At 38.3% G+C, this 23,214-nt stretch overlaps 1 protein-coding gene across 2 annotated transcripts in view; it reads right to left on the reverse strand.

Moving 5' to 3' along the window:
- IGSF10 (immunoglobulin superfamily member 10) overlaps positions 1–23,214 on the reverse strand; it is a 75,952-nt gene that overhangs the window by 4,601 nt on the left and 48,137 nt on the right. Inside the window, exons 4-6 of one of the 2 annotated variants that reach the window (XM_025913935.2) lie at positions 17,546–17,936; positions 2,315–6,667; positions 914–1,814 (exon numbers count right to left, since the gene is read on the reverse strand). In XM_025913935.2, the coding sequence (XP_025769720.1) occupies positions 914–1,814; positions 2,315–6,667; positions 17,546–17,936 (5,645 nt within the window). The remainder of the gene's footprint in view (positions 1–913; positions 1,815–2,314; positions 6,668–17,545; positions 17,937–23,214) is intronic. The other variant, XM_086674525.1, reaches the window with a different exon arrangement.

Below are 23,214 nucleotides of genomic sequence, written 5' to 3' on the forward strand. Positions count from 1 at the left end.
TTGACATATCTAAAGCATCTAAGAGTATCCTTACCTTTTTGAGATTAGTTGCAAAATCATAATTGAGGTGTTTAGTTAGCAAACAAGTTGAATTTCATTATAAAAGAAAAAAATGCCAGTACCTCTCATGGGCCCATGGTAGCATCTGTGATCTTTATACACTCAGTTGCCTCTTCCACAACATGAACAATCTGTGTTCCATAAATACTCCCCCAAAACCAAATATAAATAACGTACTTAATTTCCTTGCTGTTTACCTCTGAAGGAGGTAGATACCTGGTCAAGATTTATTTTGAGGTACTAATAATGTGTTTTTAGAACACTCTCCAGACTTCCTTTCAGTTAATTTTTTAAGACTTTACTTAAATCTTTTAGTGCCCCTGGATAAGATTTCCATTTTTCCAAAATTGACTTAACATCCAATAAGTGTTTTAGATCTTTTCCTTAATAACCTAAATTTTGAACTTTAGCTGTTATTCCCATCAGGAATGTAATACCTTCATGCATTGTGCTTTCTGCACAAGTGGTGGAAACTGTATTCAAGATTACACAGAAAGTTGATTGCATTACAAAATTCCCTCCTCCCTCTTTTTGGATAGAGAAATTACAAATGCTTTTACATAGTTACCATCTTAAAGCTGTCCCAAGTATGAAAGCAAATGAGATTGTTAATCTGCTTTTAACTATGTGAATTCAGTAAGAATTGAATAGCTAGCTGGCCCTTAGACTTAAACATGTAAGAAGGTTGATTTTTATATATTATATTAACCTCAAAAGGATTAGTTCTCTTCTGAAAGAGTTACTTGTATGTCCAGTCTATGAGCTCTCTCAATCTGCTGCTGGCTTCACCGTATTGCTTTTTCCATTTCAGAAACTGTACAGAAGATCATCTCAACACAAAGGTATGGTTTACCTGTGCCACTGGTCGACAACAGCTTTGGATGGTAGCCTCCAGATTATTCTGGGTTTGGGCTCCCCAATGGCTGAGCAGTTCAGTAGTAATTTGTCCCCAAAATTCACCTCAGTCCACTTCTGGGATGCAAATTCTATCCTGGGCATGGTTTCTCGCTCTTCCACTGTAAGAATTACCACTCTTCTCTCAGAGCCAGTGGTGCTGGTAGCGATGCATTCATAAGTGCCCCTGTCTGAAGAGGCTACATTTCTTATATACAGAGTCCCATTTGAAAATAATAACAACTTGGAACTTATAAACTGCAGTGGTTTCACTTCAGTGCCATCAGAGAGGACCCAGTGAACACTGGGCTGAGGAGTCCCTTTGACAGTACAGGGCAATTTCAAACTTTCACCCCAAGTCCCTACAATGATTTGCCTCTTTTGCTCCAGAATAACAGGTGGGGCTGCAATGACTTGTATTTTGACCAGCAGTGAATCCTGGCCAGCTGAATTGCTGGCCATGCACTTGTAAAAGCCCCGGTCATAAATGCTGAGATTGTGGATGACCAACGTTCCATCAGATGTCACCAGGGCCTGCCTGTTCCCCTTAGATGATTCTGAGACCACTGTTTGGTTTGCGAGAATCCAGGAGATTGTAGGACTTGGTCTACCTTCAGCTCTGCACTTCAGTTCCACGCTGTTTCCGGAATGAACTGTGATCTCTTTGGTACGTCTATCCAGGATCCTGGGGGGATAGGAAACCACGGACAAGGTGACATGAAGGCGATCAGTACCAAGCGGATTGGATGCTGAGCACAGGTACTGTCCGCGGTCCTGAATGTCCACACTCTGTATGGACAGGGTGCCATTAGGTAGCACCTGGAATCTGCTATTCTGTTTCTCTTTAGCCATATCAAATCCTGATAAGAAAAAAGAAATTTATAGTCATAGGTCGTCAAAGTTTAAATAGAAATCAAATTCCTCAAGGGGAAGTCTCATGAGGAAAGCTTTGGGAGGGGCTGTTAGGCTACTGAGAACAAATACATTTAAAATTAAAATTAGGCCACTTAGTGTTAAGATTGATAAAATTGTTCCTGGAAGTTTATTTCCATAATTTTAATTTAAAAGTCATATGGTTCAACACAATGAAAAAGAGAAGGCTCTCTTTCAAATCACATTTCTTTGTATCTGCCTTCAAAACATTTCAAACTGTTCTTAATTAACATGTTAAAACATATTAACCTTCTAATGAGCAAAAAAACTTTATGCTGCAAATGTCAAATGAGGATATTAATCATTTCTGTATGTTGGAGAGATTTGAAACTGGTGTTCTTTGTATGTGTAACCCTGAAACATAACACAGTCTTTTCCTTGTTCCGTGACTAAAGAAGACAAAGTGTAAACAAACAGTTCCAAATACCTGATGGCACTCTGGTCCAGTGGATGGTAGGCAGGGGATTTCCAACAGCCTCACAAGGGAGAAAAGCATCTGAGTTAGCTGGAACAGTAAAACTTGCTGCTTTTCCTCCAACTATTCTGGGTCTTTCAAATGTATTCCTAAACAAAGAATCAAAGGGAAGGAGTTCAGAAGTTGCTGTTTTTTGAACTGGTGTCTTATCAAAGCCATTTTTCTTTGCAGTCTTCTGAATATCCCAATTTGATGCATGGGTGGTATCCTCTGGCAAGCCTGGAGTGGCCATAATATCCACTACTGGCTTTTTGCCTTTTTCAGCAATTTCTGGGTCTGACTTGTGCCAGAAATGGTTTTCTAACCAGGGAAAGGAAGTCAGTTTAGAATTTTGTGATTTAACTGTTACTAGTGCTGGCTTGGAAGTAGAATGAAATAGATTGGAGTAGATAAAGTGGGTGGTTCCAATCGTGACCTTGGCATTTAGGTGAACTTTGGGAGATGCTGCAACCTCTGTTGCTAATTGCTGTGGATTATCATTATGCCTAGAGTGTTCAAGTGGCTTGGCCATTGTATTTGTCATCATCCTAAAAACGGGAGTTGCCATGTTGTCTGTGACTGTACTTTGATTATTCAAGGGATGGGAGGTGGGAATTGGCATTGGAACAGCACTGCTACTCAGGATTTGTGGCACGGTTGAGTGTCTAATGATTGTGTTCCTAGTTGCGTTCTGGTATGGTTTGCTGGGCAAAGTGATTTCAGAAACAATTCTGCTCTTCAAAGTCTGAGTACTCTCTTGGGACAGTTCTTCAATTATATCTGTCAGAGTAAGTGTTCTTGGATAAAGTCCAATTGTGCTTGAAATTTCTTTTGTGTTTTCCAATGGAGAATGAGTGAAAGCAAAGACACTGGGCTTGGTTGAAGTTTCAGCTGCAGTTAGATCAGGAGGTATCATAGTAGTAGATGCAGTGAGACCAGAGCTCTGACTGAGAGCATAGTGTGGTTCCTTCCTGTTGTTCTGAGGCTCCTTTTCTCTTTGTACTTTTTGTGTCCTGGGTCTGGCTATTTGGGTTTTACTGATAATGACTGATGCAGGGTCAGTAGGAGAAATTGTTAGCCTGGCTGTCTGCATTGATATGAAATTGGTACTTGATTCTTTGCTTGAGACATTAGGAGGTGTAGGATGAACTGATGGAAAGGGAAGCTTCTTCATTGTTGGAAGACTTAAAGGACTGTGTGTTTCGGTGGTATTTTGGTGAGTTGTAGCTGATGTTATAGATGGAATTTGCATCACACTTGCTGAGAGTTCTGTGAAATGGAAAGGAAAAACTTTATCTGTGGGTAAAGCAGGAGATGTTTTAGGAAACACTGGGGCTGTGCTTTTTGGTGAACTAAATTGATGCTGATTCTTTAACCTCTCTTTTTGGACATGGTTATTTACAAAGATCTGATGCCAGGGAATGTTCCTTCTTAAAAATCTTGTCATGGCTGTAGTAGTAGACATAGATGACTTGGTGGTGGGATCTGGGAGGGGTGAAATAATCATTGAATCTCTTTTAACTTCAATGTTATTAGACACACTTGGGTAACCATTATTTGTTATATGAGTTTTTTCCAAAGATAAGGATTTTGGGGCAGGAGTCATAACTGGCCCAGTTGGAGTCACTCGGATACTTTCAGCCCTGAAATATTTTATTGTGGGTGTTGTTCTCTCAATATCTACATTTGGCTTGTTCTCAAAAGATGGATTGTGGATTAGAGTTGTCAACTCTTCTGCTGTGACTTGGGCAGTTTCAGCTTTGGTGAGCAGGATGGGGGAAGAACTTGCAAAGGACAGTGCTGCTGCAGTAGTGGTGAGCCTTTCTCTGGGAGAACAGGATGGGCACAGCACATCAAGCTCTGTGGGTGAAAATGCAGTGGTGCTTTCTTCAGAAGCACCTCTGAGTGTAGGTCTCACAAAGCCATATCTATGCTTTCGAAGAATTGGAGTTCTATACGGGCTGATAATTCGACCCCTACCCCAAATTTTCCTCCGTCTTCCAAAGCGCCTGGATGTTGGTGGGATGTTAGTTGTAATATTTCTTGGAATCTGTAACTGAGAATGAGTAGCAGTGTATGTGCCCGAAGGTAGCTTTGAGGTGCTAAGTTTTTGAGTAATATGTGGATAGAAGTGATTGTTCCTAGGTTTACTGACTCCTGTTACAGATGTCTGATGACTATTAGTGGCATTTACAGACCCTAAGAATATATCAGCTTTGCTGTTAGTACCACTCAGCATTTTGATATTGACATCTTTGGTCCCAGCCCCTGCTGCTTTTGGGAGCACACTTTGTAAATGCTCTTTTTTCTTCCCAACGTTGTCAGCTTCCTGAAATTGTGTTGCTTCAGGTGGTAGAGGAAAGATCGTGGATAAATTTTTGTTGGTTGTGCTTTGTATTTTGCTTGATATGGTTGGGTTTATATTCTTTGACATGGCTGTAGTTTTAGTAGTAGGAAATAGTTTGAAATCTATTGGTTTGTCAGGTGGTAGTATCTGTGGGCCCACAATTGGAGAGACTTCCGTGCTGGCAGTTATACTTGTCACAATACTATCATGTATTTTTCTGGAATCGGCAGTCAATGTCCTTGCCAGAACACTAGGAGCCTTAGTTGCCAGGACCATAAATTCCTCATCTGGAGGGAGCATGCCTGAAGAGTCTACTTCTTCACCAGGTATTTTCAGGAATTGGGTGACCACTGGAGGTGGCCTTGCCGTTGTATTTTCTTGCTTCTCTTGCATAGTATTCTTTTTAGCTTTCTCCAAAAGTGCTGCCCAGTGTTGTGGGTCAATTCTCCGAGAAGAGGGAGAGAAGGGCCTCCTATAGTCTCTAAAATGCCGATTTAGTGAATCTCCTCGCCGACGGTGTATTAACCCACGATAGTTGTGCTTTTTACCTGTGCTGAAGACTTCTTTTCCAGCCTCAGCTCCCATTGGGGCAGATGTAGGGAGTTGCGCAGCTGGTGGGTCCTTAAGATGAGCAATGGGATTGGGCTCATCAAATCCAGATCCATCTGTTTCTACATTATGCTCCACTGGCCTTTGCCCTTTTGTTTTGACTGAAACTTGGTTAATCAAAAAGTCGACCCCTGATGGGTTGGCTGCTATACAACAATAATGACCCTGGTTTTTTTGGGTGACCTGTAATATTCTTAGTGTGCCATTGTTAAGAATTTGCTTGTCTCCTGAGGACTGATAAAGCATAGTGTTTCCTGGAAGAACCCAGCTAACAGAGGCATCTGGAATACCAGAAGAATGGCATGGAAGGTCAAGTGTTTCACCAATGAAAACTGTATAATGAGCCCCATTTTCATGATAGGTCTCTATGTCAGGCTCCACCACCGTAATTCTATATGTGAGAATATCTGCATCATCATAATTGGTGCTTATGCAGTGGTATATGCCTGTATCAAAACTATCAGCCATCTGGAGTTCTAGTTTTCCACTTTTGTCTATTAGGATTCGTCCATCCTCACTAACATAAGGGGCTCTCACTTTACTCCCATCAGCCAAAATCCACTCCAAATGTGGGGTGGGGTCCCCCTGGCCTTGGCAGTCTAGGCCAATGGTCCCACCAACCAAAATGGTGTGTTCCAGCTTAGTATTGTTATCTCTGGAAATCATGGTCCATTTGTGTTTCAATGGCCTTATTTCTGCCTTTGGTAAAGTGACTTGAACATCACTGGAGTACTGGATGTGCAATGTACTGAGTGTGGTGGCAGTTCTATTTAGCTGCAAGGAAATCTGGTCTTGCATTAACCAAGAGGGATCTGCTTTGAGACCAGCCTCTATGTCAGTAAAGATGTCTTCAGGTTTAGGAGCCACCTGTTTATATTTGTAGCAGCATTGTGGTGTTTCAGTGAGCCAGTGGCTCCTTTCTAGAATCAGAGGAGAATCACTGTACAAAGCCAGAACTTGCCATACTGGCTGAATGTGATTGTAATCTATGTGACACACCAGAAATGTTGAAAACGATGTATTTAGCATGATATAGTCATTTTCTTCAGCAAATACAACAGATGATGTCTTTGAGGGCTTTTGGATACTGCAGACCATGTTAGCTTCATTTCCAAAGTGGTCTGTCATATTCAAAGTGAGGGAGCCAAAGGGTGCCATGAAATCTTGGGGAGAGATGGACACAGGATTGCTGTCTTCCAGAATACTCAGGTTCTTTAATTTCAGGGATGGGTCGATGGTTGGCTTGGCACACAGGAAAGCTGCAGCTGGGACCATAGCTAAGGGCTTGCCTCTAGAGGTCCTGGGGTTCATGCAAAGTGGACATTGCTGAGGACTGGAGGGACTTCTGTCTTTTTTGCATTTTATTATATCTAGGAGAAATGACAATTGAGTTATTGCCAGCTGTGGCCTCTTTATGAATTAACATTTGAACATTTAAAAAAAAAGCTTTTGCTAAAATTTAAAAGAACAATTTGGAAATTTTAGTGTTTAATAGAAAGCTTCCTACTTTTTTGTCTTTGGGTTGATTTCTAAAAAAAGGTATTGTCTATATACCTTTGCACAATATTATATCCATAGTCATAAGGATTTTTGTCTGTCTTGCTGATTGCTTTATTTCCCATGCTTAGAGAGTTCCTGATATATATTTGGTACTCAGACAATACTACCTAAAAGAATAATTTCCTTATCTAGGAAAGCAAAATAATATGCTTATGTTTCTTACTTTTTACTAACAGGAGTTCAGTTCTATTTCCTCATCATAATGTTTTAAGAGTCACAGAACGTCACTGTCCTTTAAAAGATAACCTGTTTATCTAATGTTTTACTAAACATCTAAAGAAGAGTTAATACCTGTTCCTCTCAAACTATTCCAAAATATAGATGAGGAAGGAAAGCTTCCAAACACATTCTAGGAGGCAAGCATTACCCTGATCCCAAAACCAGACAGCACAAAACAAGTTACAGGCCAGCATCCTTGATGAATATACATGTAAAAATCTTCAACAAAATATTAGCAAACTGCATTTAGCACTACATTAAAACAAATCAAAACCACAATGAGATACCAGCTCACACCTGTCAGAATGGCTAAAATTAAGTCAGGAAACAACAGATGTTAGCAAGGATGTGGAGAAAGGGGAATCCTTTTTGCACTGCTGGTGGAAATGCACACTGGTACAGCTACTCTGGAAAAAAGTGTGGAGTTCCCTCAAAAAATTAAAAATAGAACTACCCTATGACCCAGCAATTACAGTACTAGGTATTTATACAAAGGATACAAAAATGCTGATTTGAGGGGGAACATGCACCCCAATGTTTATAGTAGCACTATCAATAGTAGCCAAATTATGGAAAGAGCCCAAATGTCCATTGACTGATGAAGGATAAAGAAGATGTGGTGTGTGTGTGTGATGGAATATTACTTGGCCATCAAAAAGAATGAAATCTTGCCATTTGCAACAATGTGGATGGAACTAGAATGTATTATGCTAAGTGAAATAAGTTGGTCAGAGAAAGACAAATACCATATGATTTCACTCATGTGGAATTTAATAAACACAACAGATGAACATAGAAGAAGGGAAGGAAAAATAAGATAAAAACAGAGAGGGAGGCAAACCATAAGAGACTCTTAAATACACAGAAAAAACTGAGGGTTGCTGGAGGGGATTTGAATGGAGGGATGTGCTAAATGGCTGATGGGCATTAAAAAGGGCACTTGTTGGGATGAGCACTGGGTGTTATATCTAAGTGCTGAATGACTAAATTCTACTCCTGAAACCATTAATACACTATATGTTAACTAACTTGGATTTATATAAAATTAAAAAACAAAAACAAAAACAAACCAAAACCACAAATACATTAAAAGAACCATTCGCCATGATCAAATGGGATTTATTCTGGGGACACAAGGATGATTCAATAGTCACAAATCAACCAATGTGATAAACTACATCAGCAAAACAAAGATTAAAATCATATCATCTCAATAAATAAATAGAAAACATCTGACAGCATTATCTATTCATGATAAAAACTATCAACAAAGTGGGTGTAAAGGAAACCTACCTCAACAGAATAAATGTCAAATATGACAAATCCGCAGCTAACATCATCCTTAATGACAGCTTTTCCTCTAAGATCAGGGACAAGACAAGGATGTCTACTCTCACTGCTTTTATTCAACACAGTCCTCTTTGGAACTCCTACTTGCAGCAGTCAGACAAGATAAAGAAATAAAAGGCATCCAGATTGATGTGGAAGAACCAAAAGTGTCACTGTTTGCAGATGACACTCTATGTAAGATATCTTAGTACACAAAAAACTATGAAAACTGATCAATGAATTTAGTGCAGTCACGGGATACAAATCTAACATACAGAAATCAATTCCATTTCTATATACTAATAATGAAGTAGCAGAAAGACAAATTAAGAAAACAATCTCACTTGCAATTGCCCCCTAGATAATAAAATACCTAGGAATAAACTTAACCAAGCAGGTGAAAGACCTGTACTCTGAAAACTATAAAACATTGATGAAAGAAACTGAAGGCAACATAAAATAATATAAAGATATTTCATGCTCATGGATTGGAACAATTAATATTAAAATGTCTGTACTAACCAAAGCCATCTACAGATTCAATATAATCCCTAACAAAATACCCATATTTTTCACAAAACTAGAACTTCTACTGCTACAATTGTAGGGCACCACAAAGACCCCAAATAGCCAAAGCAATCTTGAGAAAGATGAACAAATGACACCTGCCAACAAGTGTTGGTGAATATGTGGAGAAAAGGAACACTCATGTGCTGTTGGTGGGAATGCAAACTGGTGCGGCCACTATGGAAAACAGTAGGGATGTTCCTCAAAAAATTAAAAACAGAATTGCCATGTGACCCAACAATTCCACTACTGGGTGTTTACCCAAAGAATAAAAAAATACCAATTCAAAAAACTCCATACGCACCTATGCTTATTGCAGCATTATTTACAATAGCCAAGATTTGGAAGTAACCTAAGTGTCTATCAATACAGGAATGAATAAGGAAGATGTGGGATGTGTATATAATGGAATATTAGCCACCAAAAAAGGATGAGATTGTGCTGTTTGTGACAACATGGACTCCAAACCCTTCAGTTTGTACTCCAGCATGACAGGTGATGCTACATACATTTGGCTCAGCGACTTCAGTGAATTCTACAATCTAAACCGATGCAGAGGAAGTAGCTGGCAAGCCTGACAACCTTTGAGCACTCATAAGAGGCTCTTCTCAGTCACCTACGTACCAACCAGCTATGACCCTTAATCTACTTACCAGTACCCTGGGTTCAAACCCCACTGTAGCAAAAAACACAGCAGACTTCTGGTTTAATTAAACCTGATCACAGAATTATGCTCACATCTTGGATGCTTATTATTGCTAGCACCTGGGCCAGAGTTAGCAGGCCCTGGGCATCAGGTATTTTACTTCAGATGTAGATCTTATCCTGTCACTTGGTTCCCTCAATCACAATAAGTTTCAGTGACACAGAAATGCTTTTCATTCCTCAACCCTGACATGCCTTACTAGGCTCTGGCATATGCTGGTCCTTCCACTTCCCATCACTTTCTGTCTGACATTCCCTCTTGCATCAATGTCTAACTACTTATGTCCTTCACGACCCAGCCACAAAACCACTTGTGGGTGGGCTTCCTGCTTTATGCTGTTCTTGTACCTTCCACTTCTATCCTACTCCTCATCTGCCCACTATTAGAATGAACTTGTCTAGTTTTCTGCCTTCCCACAAGACTGTAAGCTCCATACTTGTTTATCTGTATGCCCCCAGCCTTAGCCAGTGGATGCTCAGAAAAGATTGGAGGGAAGGATGAAGGCAGGCAGGCTGGCCTAATTCTAAGGTCATATTTCTTCCACATTTTAACTTGTAAATTGAGATGTGTCTTAAAATTAAAAGTGTTTTACAGTAGTAACTGACCTGCTGGCAGTCTTGATATGGGAACCACTACCACCCACTGACCAGTGTCTTAGCTACTTATATTCTTTTCTCTTTGAATTACAAGCACTGTTGGTACTACATATATTGTCACTTAAAATGTTTGTATTAAGATTATACTATGCTTTTGGGTCACCTGGGTGGCTCAGTTGGCTGAGCATCCTACTCTTGATTTCAGCTGAGGTCATGATCCCAGGGTTGTGGGATTTTAAGATTTTCTGTCTCCTTCCCTCCCTCCCCGCCCCCGCTCATGCCTGCTCACATTCTCTCTAAAATAAAAATAATAAAAAAGAAAACCCCAACTTAAAAAATACTACACTATGCTTTAGCACTAAAACAAGATGTTATTAGGTAGGTAGAAAGGCCTGAAAACAGAGAAGCTGGACAAAAATTTGATTTTTGTAAAACGAATGCTTATCAAAGAAATAGCCACAAACCCTTATTTTATAAAGAAGCAACATGAAGAGCTTTGTGGAACCTAAGAAGGGAAGATACCCACAAATAGATAAAGCTGCGTTACACTGGACTACTGAGATATGTGTAAAAGGAGGATCTATCACATGCTAAGTAAAGCAACTGAAGACATGAGAACCTATGTCCAAGAATCTCTCAGAATTGATCAAAAAATGTCAAAGCAAAAGCTGATGTGACTAATTCATAAATCTTATAGAGTTATCATTAAGGCATCTCAGTTAAAAGGAGAACACTTTTTTTAGACATGACTGAAAGATGTTAGCGCTAATGGGTTTGGCTAATCATATATGTCTGTGTGTGTGTGTGTGTACAATTTGGGGATATATTAAGATCATAGGTAGGTGGTGGACTCGTTTGTATTCACCTTTAAAATAGTTAATTAATCGAAGCTTAGTTTAACAAAAATTGAGTACCTACTATGATGTAGGCACATTCTAGGGGCGAGGGATAAATAAATCAGACATAGGAAAGGTAAAAGACATTTAATACTAATCAATATAATGTTTTCCATTCAGGAATAGAATTGTGGACCAAGTGGTGAAATGATCACAGTTGGCCCTTGAAACGCCTGGGTCCACTTATATGTGAATTTTTTCAATAAATAAACTGGAAAAATTTTTGGAGATTTGTGACCATTTGAGAAACCTTACAGATAAACCACATAGCCTAGAAATGTTGAAAACATTTTTTTTTTAGGTATGTCATGAGTGCACAAAATATGCACAAATCTATAATAAAAAGTTAAAATGTATCAGAACTTATGCACACACTTAAAGACCATATATGGCACCGTTCACAGTTGAGAGAAATGTAAACAAACATAAAGGTACGGTATTAAATCATAACTGCATAAAATTAACTGTAGGCACTTTCTATTGCTATTGAGGTAAGCTCAAGTGTTACAAGAATCTTGTGATACTATTCATCTCTGGTGCATTTCATCTCTCCAGTAAATTGCATACTGCAGTAAAAACTGATTTCTCATGGTTCTCATCTATTTTTCATCATGTCCATTGCAATACCATAATCCTTGAATAATACCAATGGACCCACACAAGGTGCCACTTGGGATGCTGGAAGTGCTCCCCAGAAGCAGAGAAAAGTTATGACTTTACAAGAACAAGTTAACTGCTTTGATATGAGGTTTGTGGCTGTGATTACCCGACACTTTAACAGAAATCCAGCATAAGGAGCTTTGTAAAAAGAAGAAAAGGAAAGGAAATCCCTGAAGCTGTCACTGCAGCTACACCAGCAGGCATGAAAACCTTGCACTTTTTGCACCATGCCTTTTTATCTTGTGTGGAAAATGCAGCTTTTATGTGGGTGTAGGACCGCTATAAGAAAGGCATATGTGTAGACTCATTTATGATTCATGACAAAGCAAAGCCATTATATGAAACTTGAAGGAGAAGGATCTAAATCTCAAGAACCTAATGCCAGCAAAGGATGGTTTGATAATTTCAGAAAGAGATTTGGGTTAAAATAGATCAAGAAAGCAGGAGAAGCAGTTTCTATCATCCAAGAGGGAGCAGATGAGTTTCTGGACAACATCACAAAAATTACTGAGGAGAAAGGATATCTGCCTGAGGAGGTTTTTAATGTAGATAAAAGTGCCCTATTCTGCCGGAAAAAAATGCCACAAAGGACATTTATTAGTAAGGAAGAGGACTTAAGGCAGGAAGGGATAGGCTAACTTTACTGTTTTATGAAAATGTGATTGGGTTCTTGATCAGGACTGCCCTTATTTGTAAAGCGACTAATCCTCCAGCCTTGAAGGGAAATGATAAACACCACCTGCCAATCTTTTGATTGTACAAGAAGGCCTGGGTGATAATATTTTTTTCCAAATTGTTTACATTGATTTTGTGTTCCTGAAGTCAGGAAGTACCTTGCCAGTATGGAACTGCTTTGTAAAGTTATTTTGATGTTGGACAATGCCCCTACCTACCCACAACCCTATGAGTTCAACACCGAAGGCATAAAAGTGGCTTCCTTGCCCCAGATACATTTCTAATTTAGGGAGTCATAAGAATCACTAAGGCTTATTATATGCAACATTCTATGGAAAGGATTATTCTATGGAAGAGAATCCTGAGAGGATATCATAAAAATCTAGAAGGATTACACCAGTGAAGATGCTATTGTTGTTACAGGAAAAGCCATGGAAGCCATTAAGTCTGAAACAGTAACTTCCTTTTGGAGAAAACCATGTCCAGATGATACATATGATTTCAAAGGATTTACCACAGAAGCAATCAAGGAAATCATTAAAGAGACTGTAGATACAGCAAAAAAGGCAGGGGTTGGGGGAGCAGATTGAGGAGGTGGTGGTGAAGCGTTTCAGATCTTAGACAAATCCAAGAGCTAAAAGATACCACACCAGAAGAATTAACAATATAGGACTTGCTAGAGATTCATGCTTCCAAATCAGCATGTAATGATGAGGAAGGAGACACAGAAAAAGCCATGCCAGAAAACAAACTGACATTAGGCAATATGGCAGAATGGTTCCTGTTATTCAAGACTGGTTTTGACTTCCTTTATGACATGGACCCTTCTGTGATGGGGACACTGAAACTAAAGCAAATGATGGAAGAAAGATTGGTACTGTATAGAAACATAAAAATAAAACAAGTCAGACAAATTACAATGTATTACTGTAAAGCTACACTGAGTGTACATGCCCTCCTGCCTCCTCTTTCACCTCCTCCAACTTCTTTCACAGCAAGACCAATGTCTTCTCCTCATCCTTTATTCAGGGTGAAGATGATGAAGACCTAATGATGATCCACTTCCACATAATAAACAGTAATTATCATGCTGTAAAGTTAATGAACTTAATGTATTGTGCATGTGTGTTTGTGTGAAAAGCCAAAAACTACACAGTGAGAACTGTAGGAGATGTTTTTCTATCATTACTGCCTCAGTATTCATTATGTAGAACATCATGTGCAAGACATGCATGGAAGTAGACTGCATCTTCTAATATAGGCATACAGTCCTTGCCATACAGCATGCCTCTCTCTCGTAATTGGAGAAACTACATTATCAACCTGTTATTGTAGGTAAGTGGTAATTTTTTTAAGATACAATGTTTCCAATATTGTATTATGAGGACTAATACTGTATGCCATAAAAATTTTGATTCATTCATTGTGTATAGGGTAGGCTACCGTAAAGTAATTGCATCAATTTTAGTTGGCTACCATAACACAACCATATTGCCGTTTCATTATCAATGCATTAATATAAAATAAAAATGAATTTCTTTTTGACATCTTTTCATTTTTGATGTCTGTATTTAACATCTACAGTGTTTTGTATCATGTAAGATGACATAGGTACTGACATAATTTATCTTGCAAACGAAGTAAATTTACAATACTGTAAATATATTTTCCTTATGATTGGTTCAGCAACCTTTTCTTTTCTCTAGCTTTACTATAGGATACAATATAAAATGTACAAAATGAGATAATTCACCATTTGTGTTATTAGTAAGGCTTTCGGTCAACGGAAAGCTATTAGTGAAGTTTTTGGAAATTCAAAAGTTATACATGGATTTTCAGCTGTATTGGGAGTCCATACCCCTAACCCCCACATTTTCAATGGTCAACTATATTTGAATACAGATGGGATGAGTGGAGTAGCACCACGCTTCCCAGAAGGATGGAGTACTGAGCAGAGTTTGAAGGTTAGCTAGGAGCCCATCAGGCAGAAAAGGAAGGGAAGTGCTCCAGGCAAGAATGCAGCAGGGAAGAGGTACTAACACAGTGTAGATTATATCTGGGATGGGAGAGGGTCTGAGGGTTGGAAAGGAAGGAAATGACGTTGAGGCTTAGGCTAGGAGTTACTGGGCTAAGGAGCTGAGGGTTTGTTCTAGAGGCCAAGATCAGCACACTTTTTTATGTCAAGGGCCAGATAGGAAAGATTTGGGGTTTGTGGACTATAGGTTTCTGACACTCTATTACATAGAGTGTAGTAATGGTTTCAGGAGAACAGACATGCAGAAGAATGAAACAGGACCACTTTCTTACACCATACACAATAACAAAATGGTTGAAAGACAAAATAGATGTAATGCAGGAAACCACCAAAATCCTAGAGGAGAATACAGGCAGCACCTCTTTGACCTCGGCCATAGCAACTTTTTGCCAGACATGTCTCCAGAGGCAAGGGAAACAAAAGCAAAAATGAACTACTGGGACCTCATCAAAATAAAAAGCTTCTGCACAGCGAAGGAAACAAAACGAAAAGACAACGTACAGAATGGGAGAAGATATTTGCAAAGGACATCTCTGATAAAGGGTTAGTATCCAAAATTTATTAAGAACTTAGCAACCTCAACACCCAAACTGGTGCAGCCACTGTTGAAAACAGTGTGGAGGTTCCTCAAAAAATTAAAAATAGAACTAACTACCCTATGACCCAGCAATTGCATGACTAGGTGTTTATCCAAAGGATACAAAAATGATTTGAGGGGGCACATGCACCCAAATATTTATAGCAGTGCTATCAACAATAGCCAAATTATGAAGAGAGACCAAATGTCCAATGACTGATGAATGGATAAAGATGATGTGGTACATGTGTATGTATATGTATGTATATATACATGATGGTTTATTGGCCATCAAAAAGAATGAAATCTTGCCATTTGCAACAATGTGGATGGAACTAGAATGTATTATGCTTGGTGAAATAAGTCAGAGAAAGACCAATATCCTATGATTTCACTCATATGTGGAATTTAAGAAACAAAACAGATGAACATAGAGGAAAGGAAGGAAAAAAGATAAAAACAGGGAGGCAAACCATAAGAGACTCTTAAACACAGAGAACAAACTGAGGGTTGCTGGAGGGGAGTTGAATGGGAGGATGGGGTAAATGGGTGATGAGCATGAAGAAGGGCACTTGGGATGAGTCCTGGGTGTTATATGTAAGTGATAAGCCCAAGTACATTTTAGAGAAAAGGTTTTGGCTTTGGAGTTTCTGCTTTTCTACTTTCTAGCTGTGTGGCCTGGGTGGGTGGCAATAAAAATGATAAGCTTCATATTTATTGAGTGTTTGCTTTATGCCATACATTGTGCTAATAAACACTTTGTGTTTTATTCTTTCCAGTTATTCTTATCCCTATATTAGTTACAGGTGAGAAAGTTGAGACATAAATGGTCTAAATGACTAGCCCAAAACAGCCAAATTTTCCAAGTCTCAGTTTCTTCATCTGTAAATTGAGGATTATTGGAAGGATTAAAATACAAAGCATCTAGCACAATGTCAACCACAAATTCATAATGTTAACTTCCTGTTAGTTGTTATTCCTTCTTTCCCTTTGATGTATCTTTTATGCCGCGGTCCAATTTCCTTCCTTTGTAATCAAGGCAGAAGTAATTTTTTACTGACCCTGAGATCCTACAGAACTAAATTTTCAATGTAAGTATTTTAATGTTTTTCATTCATAGCTTTACTGTCTTTTTATGTGTTTAGCATGTTTCCCTAAAAGATTTGCTCATGGAAAGCAAAGGTGTTATTGATTGGCCTAAAGTTATTCACAATGTTCAGTTGATGTTTTCAGATTTACTTTTTAACTAACTGATCACACATACACACACATTATGGCAGCACCTTCAAACGTTTTCCACGCTTCTCAAGTTTCTGACCTTGATCCCTTCCTAGGACCTTCCTCAGTCACCTCTCCTACAACTTCACAGAGGAGGAAAAGCCAGGAAATAGGAGCTTCCTTTGTCTTTTCTACTAGACTCAGGAATCCCCCTGCCTCTGTGCCCATCTAGTTCTCCTCTTTCCTACTCCTAAGGAAAACCCCGCCTCCTAGGTCTGGATCTCTTGTCTTTCAGTCTTCTAGGGGACTTCTTCAATGGATGATCTGCCTGTTCTGGTGTTGTCACCTTCCCCCTTGAAAATACTCAAGTCTCTCTGATGCTTGAAGAGTCCTGTGTGATTGCACATTTCCATCAGGCTGCCATCCTCCCTTCCTCCCCTCAGGTCAAACCTCTCCAAAGACTGATCCTTGCCTTCCACCTATCCCTCCGCATATAGCAATCTGGCTCCCATCACTCCTTCCAAAGTAACCAACCACCCCTCTGATGCCATAATCAATGGGCTCCTTTCCGTCATTTTCCTAAAGACTTAATTATTTAGATTTCAACAATCAATAGTGCATTTAGTTGTTTGCCCATTTTCCCCACAAGAATGCAAACTCTGAAGAAACCCTCTTGTTTATTTTTAGATCCCTGTGTTCTTTGTGACCTGTTGTTCAAAGGAGATTTACAATAACTACTTGTTGAATGAATGGGATGTTACCCTCTTCATGGCAAATTTTACTTTCCCCATCAAAGCACATTTCCCACTCTGATGATCTGTTTGCTTATCTATAACCCATCAGAGGCATGGTTAGAACAGAGAATGCTGTTGGTACTTCCCTCACAGAGCATAGGACCTTGAATAGACCTCTTAAAAATGCATAGTGACTAAATGACTCAAAGGAAGAGAAGGGAGGGGTTTTATGGCTCATAGTAAGTAGAGAAAACAAAACACAAAAACATTCTTTATTTGCTAATTTTTCCAGGAGTGATGATCAGATAGTTGACCTGAAACAATGCACAATCCATCAAAGATAATGCATTATCACTAAGTTATTATTTAGTGTTTATTTTTTCTCCAGCTAAATTACATTGGCCTCCCTGCTTACTGGTAAAGACCTCCAGGCAGGTTTCTTCTAATTAGGACAAAGAAATAAATAGCATATATACCTGGTTTTTCTTGTATCCAGTCAGATAACCATTGTAAATGGCAATCACAGGTCCATGGGTTCCCGTGAAGATAAAGGCTTTCCAAATCAGGCATATAGGAAATCATCTGTTGAGGGAGGGTGCTCAGGAAGTTATCGGACAAGTATAGGTACTTAATGAAAGATATTTTAAATATCTGGAGGTATTGCAAAGAGACAAATGTATCTGGATGGAGCTTAGTGAGCTGATTTCCTTCCAAGTGCACCAGCCGGAGAAAGGTGAGTCCATAGAAAACCTCCGGGTTTATAAACTCAATATTGTTGTGGTCCATATGCAACCGTGTCAAGCTCCTGAGGCCATAAAAAGTATCTTTCTGAAGTTTTCGAATTTTGTTATAGCTCATTTTTAATACCTAAGAATTAAAAACAACAACACACATTTAGTTTGTCAAAGGAATTTTTACAAAAGGGAAAAGTGTATCAATAATAAAACATGCTGGAACTAATCCGATGCAACATGTGTATCTTGTTTGCAACTAATTTGTATCTTCTATTCAAACTAATTCAACAAATTAGTTGCAAATTAAATAGAATACCAGGGAAATAAGAATACTCATGAAAATTTGAGAATATTAAGGAGTTATTGCTAAAATGTAAAGATAGAATAATTATATTGTGGTTATTTTTTTTTTTAATTTTTTTTTTCAACATTTATTTATTTTGGGGACAGAGAGAGACAGAGCATGAACGGGGGAGGGGCAGAGAGAGAGGGAGACACAGAATCGGAAACAGGCTCCAGGCTCCGAGCCATCAGCCCAGAGCCTGACGCAGGGCTCGAACTCCCGGACCGCGAGATCGTGACCTGGCTGAAGTCGGACGCTTAACCGACTGCACCACCCAGGCGCCCCATATTGTGGTTATTTTTAAAAGATTCCTCAACTTTGAGATATCTCCTAAAGTACTTACAGATTAAGATATCTTGGATTTCTTTCAAAACAATGCAAAGAAGTAAAAAGTAGTGGGTAGAAGTACAGGTGAAACAAGATCTGTTGTTTGTTGATAGCTACTGAACTTGGGTGCTGATATGTTGGGATTTTTTACACTATTTTCATTTTGTATGTGACTTAAAATTTCCATAAGTTTTTTTTTTAATTATCTTGATATTTCAAGTAGATTTAAGAATTCTTGAGCCTGCATTTTTCATAAGAAAGCAATATATTGAATTTATCTTTTACATTTGTAACAGTTCTTTTGAGATACACTGCATAGGGCATAAAAATTCACCTCTTTGAAGTGTACATTAAGTGATTTTTAATATATTAACAGAGTTGTGCAACCATCTCCATTATATTTGCAAAGTTTTCATAACCCCAACATGAAAATTGATGCCACTGGCAGTCATTCCCCCCCCTCTCTCTAGCCCTAGAAAACCACTACTTTACTTTGTTTCTTTGGATTTGAATTTTCTGGATATTTAATGTAAATGGAGTCATACAATATGTGGCCTTTTGTGTCTTGCTTTTTTTCAATTTGCCTAATCTTTTCAAGTCTCATCCCTGTTGTAGACTTACCAGTCCTTCATTTCTTTTTGGTGCAGAACAATATTCCATGTATGCATGTAACCTATTTTGCTAATCCACTTGTCAATGAGGACATTTGGGGTGTGTTCCACTTTTTTGGTTATTATGGGGAATATGATTTTAATTGATTTTGCATTGAAATTAAAATAATTTCTGAATATTTCAAGAGCATGGGGGTCTTCTCCAAGTTTTCCACTTATTAGTTGAACTTACACTTTCTCCAAAAAGAGAAAGAAATTCTAGCATTTTTTCCCCCTGATTTGACCTAAGATGTCACTTCTGTTGAAGCATGCTTTTCTGGAAGCCAAGTTCCCTAATCAGAAAAAAAAAAAAAGTTAAACTGACAACATACAAAAGATTCAACCTAATTATTACATTGTAATATAATTTCAAACTCCATGTTCTTCAATATTTGTTGAAAACCCAGTGAAGAGAATAAATATGTATGGAAGTTCCATGAAGGGAATGTATTCCAACCAATTTTCTGAAGACATATACTCCAAATAATGTTTTATTGAGTGAAATCAAGGGAATCACATGCTCAGACTGAATTCCACTGCATTACACAGCCCTGGTATGATGTCAAAGTACTCTATGAGCACTGACTTTGATCTTTTATAAAGATATTACTGACTTGATTTTATTATGCTCTATCTATTTTATGAGAGCTTTTGAATAGAAATTAGATGTGCCTTGGGGATCAAGATGGTAGAGTAGGACTTTGAGTTTATCTTGTTCCATGGACAAACCAAAACTACAACCATTTGTAGAACAACTATATCTGAGAACAAACTGAAGACTTGCAGAGAAGATTATATACAATTAAGGATATAAAGAAAAAGCCTCACCATGATGGATAAGAGGGACAAAAATATGGTTAAGATCCACAACACCAGTGTGATGACCTATAAGTGAGGGGGGGGGGCAGTGGGTATCATAACCATCGAGGACTCCCTGAGGAAACAAAGGTTTAAGCCCCACATCAGATTGGACTCCCAAGTCTAGGGAACCCACACTACAAAGACAAGCCCCCATAATGTCTGGCTTTGGAAGCCAGTGGGGCTTAGGTCTGTGAAGGAAACGGAGACTCTGCTCTTAAAAAGTGTGAGTGTAATCTCACTTGCTCCAAGTCCCAGAGCAGAGGCAGTAGTGTGAAAAGTGCCTGGGTTTACATGTAAAGGAGATTAATTTTAAACCATGTGCCAGAGGTGTAGGGACCTGCTTTAACATTCTTTGGGAACAGAAGTGATAGTAGGCACCATTTCTTTTAACTCCCCTTCAGTCTCACTGTCCCAGGGCTGGGGAGAGCAATTTCTTCCCAAGCAGCAGTCAAAACCAGACCTCACTGCCAGTCACATTCGAGGCCTGTACCCCCCACCCGTGCATACAAGCCAGAGCAGTAGAGTGCACACAATCCAGACAGGGATATCCCAGGTGCACCTCAGTTGGATGAACCACAGGGGTTTGAGCTATTACACCCCATAAGACACCTACATAAAGCCACTTACTCCTTCAAGACTGGGTAATGCAACTCATCAACCTAATACATAGAAACAAATGGACAAAATGAAGATACAGAAGAATATGTTCCAAATTAAAGAGCAAGACAAGACCTCAGGAAAAGACTTAAGGGAACAAATAAGCAATCTACCTGAAAAATAATTCAAAATCATGACCATAAAGATGCTCACCAAACTCAGAAGAAGACTGAATCAACACTGTGAGAACCTCAACCAAGAGACAGAAAACATAAAAAGGAGCCAGTCAGAGCTGAAGAATAACTGAAAAAATATACTAGAGGGAATTGACAGGAGATTAGATGCTACAGAAGTAATCAGTGATGTGGAAGACAGTAGTGGAAATCACTCAAGTGGAACAGTAAAAAGAAAAAACTAAAAACATAGTTTAAGGGATCTCTGGGACATCAGGCATACTAATATTTCCATTATAGTTGTCACAGAAGGAGGAGAGAGAAAAAGGGACAGAAAACCTATTTGAAGTAGTAATGACTGAAAACTTGCTAACCTAATAAATGAAACAGACATCCACATCTAAGAAGCAGAGATTCCTAGAGAAGATCAAGACACACTATAATTAAATTATCAACAGTTTAAGAGAGAATCTTAAAAGCAGCAAGAGAAAAACAACTAGTTACACACAAGGAAACCTCCATATAACTATTATAACTGATTTTTCAGCTGAAAAGTTACAGGCCAGAAGGGAGTGATAGGATATATTCAAAGTGCTAAAGGAAACGAAAATCACAAGCAAGAATTCTCTACCCAACAAGATTATCAGTCAGAATTGAAGAGATAGATGGAGTTTCCCAGACAAGCAAAAGCTAAGGGAATTCATCAACAACAAACCGGTCTTATAAAAGAAATGTTCTTATAAAAGAAATGTTAAAGGAACTAATATAAGTGGAAGAGAAGAGGCCATAACTGGAAAAAATGAAATTGTGAAGGAAATGATCTCATTAATAAAAGTAAACATATATTAAAAGTAGTGGATCCACCACCTACATAACTAGTATGAAGGTTAAAATACAAAACTAGTAAAATCATCTAGACTTATAATATTAGTCAATGGATATACAAAATAGTAAGACACAAAACAGGATATCAAAATATGAAGCATTTGGCAAGGTGGTAAAAATATAGTGCTTTTAGAACACCCTTGAACTTAAGTGATTCTCAACTTAAAATAGGCTGCTACATACATAAAATAACATATATGAGCCTTATGGTAACCATAAACCAAATACCTATAATAGTTTCACAAAAACAATAAAAGATATAAACATAACACTAATAAAAGTCACCAAATGATAAGAGATTGTAAAAAACAGAACTATAAAAAAAAAACAAGAACAGAAAGCCAACAAAATGACAGTAAGTACAAGTCTATGAGTATTTTTATTGATGTATAATATGCAATGTTATATAAGTTTCAGGTGTACAACATATGGATTCAAGAATTTCATACATTACTCATTGCTCACCATGAGAAGTGTAGTCACCATATGGTATTATTACAATAGTGACTATAGTCCCTGTGCTGTGATTTTCCTCTCCAGGGCTTATTTTATAACTGGAAGTTTGTACCACTTTATCTTTCTTATCTATTTTACCATCTCCCTACATACATTTCCTCTGATAACTACCAGTTCTCTGTATTTAAGAGTTTGCTTTTCATTTTTTTCTTCATTTGTTTTGTTTTTTAGATTCTACATATAAATGAAATCATAAGGTATTTGTCTTTTTCTGATTTATTTCACTTAGCACAATGCCCTCTAGGTCCATCTGTGTTATTGCAAATAGCAAGATCTTATTCCTCTTTATGGTTGAGTAATATTCCATTGTATTTATATATACCCTATCTTTATCCATTCATTTGTTGATGCTCCCATATCTTGGCTATTTTAAATAATGCTAAAGTAAAAATAAGGGTATATATATCACTTTGTTTGCATTTTCTTTGGCTGATACCCAGTAGTGGGATTACTGTATTATATGGTATTTCTTTTTTTTTAATTAAAAAATTTTTTTTAATTTTTTTTTTTTTTTGAGAGAGAGACAGAGTGCAAGCAGAGGAGGGGCAGAGAAAGAGGGAGATACAGAATCCAAACTAGGCTCCAGACTCTGAGCTGTCTGCACAGAGCCCAACACGGGGCTCAAACCCACAAACTCTGAGATCATGACCTAAGCCGAAGTCAGACACTGTAACAGACTGAGCCACCTGGGCAACCCATTATTTCTATTTTTAATTTTTTGAGGAGCTTCCATACTGTTTTCCACAGTGGCTGCACCAATTTACATTCTCACTAGCAGTGCACAAGGGTTCCCTTTTCTGAACATCCTTGACAACACTCACTTGTTATTTTTTGTCTTTTTATTTCTAGCCATTCTGACAGGTGTGAGGTGATATCTCATCATGGTTTTGGTTTGCATCTTCCTGATGACTGGTTATGTTGGGCATGTTATATTTGGCCATTTGTATGTCTTTTTTGGAAAAAATTTTGATTCAGGTCATCTGCTTTTTCTTTTAATGTTTATTTATTTTGAGAGAGAGAGAGAGAGAGAGAGAGAGAGAGAGAGAGAGAGAGAGAGAA

Source organism: Puma concolor, chromosome C2 (genome assembly GCF_028749965.1).
Source record: "Puma concolor isolate L17-30 chromosome C2, mPumCon1.1.hap2, whole genome shotgun sequence".
Lineage (NCBI taxonomy): Eukaryota > Metazoa > Chordata > Mammalia > Carnivora > Felidae > Puma > Puma concolor.